Source organism: Octodon degus, unplaced genomic scaffold (assembly GCF_000260255.1).
Source record: "Octodon degus isolate 3935 unplaced genomic scaffold, OctDeg1.0 scaffold00313, whole genome shotgun sequence".
Taxonomy (NCBI): Eukaryota; Metazoa; Chordata; class Mammalia; order Rodentia; family Octodontidae; genus Octodon; species Octodon degus.
This window is the reverse complement of record NW_004524889.1, coordinates 789,938-790,542: the sequence shown is the minus strand read 5'-3', so window position 1 is coordinate 790,542 and position 605 is coordinate 789,938. Positions and strand designations below refer to the sequence as shown.

General features: G+C 27.3%; 1 protein-coding gene across 1 annotated transcript in view; it reads right to left on the bottom strand.

The window, feature by feature from the left end:
• Window positions 1–605, bottom strand: part of Cfap47 (cilia and flagella associated protein 47) — a 529,200-nt gene that overhangs the window by 376,345 nt on the left and 152,250 nt on the right. Inside the window, exon 27 of the mRNA XM_023707817.1 lies at window positions 400–500. Within this exon, the coding sequence (XP_023563585.1) occupies window positions 400–500 (101 nt within the window). The remainder of the gene's footprint in view (window positions 1–399; window positions 501–605) is intronic.

Below are 605 nucleotides of genomic sequence, written 5' to 3'. Positions count from 1 at the left end.
CTTATTCTACTCAGCTTTCTTCCTGGCCTGTATATTAAATTATAATTAGGAGCAAAGCATGCTGTTGTGTTATTAAATAATAGGGAAAATTGAGAGAATGATATTGCACTATATATTTCAAAATGGTAGAAATAAGGATTTTCAATACATTCACCATGAACAAGTGGTAAGTTTGAGATACACATGATTACCCTTATTTTAACATTGTATAGTTCAAAATGGATGAAAATACATCATAGTATTCTATAAATATGAACAATCTGGTTTATATAAGTTCAAAATGAAATTAATAAAAGATATTAAACACACTATTAAAAGTCACTGTTTATAGATATTAGTCTTAGACTGCAATCACCTATACAATAACACTTAAAGAGAAATCTGACACATATAACTTACCATCTTTTAAGATAATATTTTGCTTATTGTGATATGCTGCCAAATATGGATAAACAGTAAGAATGCAGTTTTCAGCTGTTGCAATAACTGGGAGGGAAAAGCTAAAAGCAAAAATATGCATTTGAATACAATAAAAATTTCAGACAATAAATACAATATTTTAAATATCCCAAGTGACTGAAATGATCTCATATCATAATTCTATA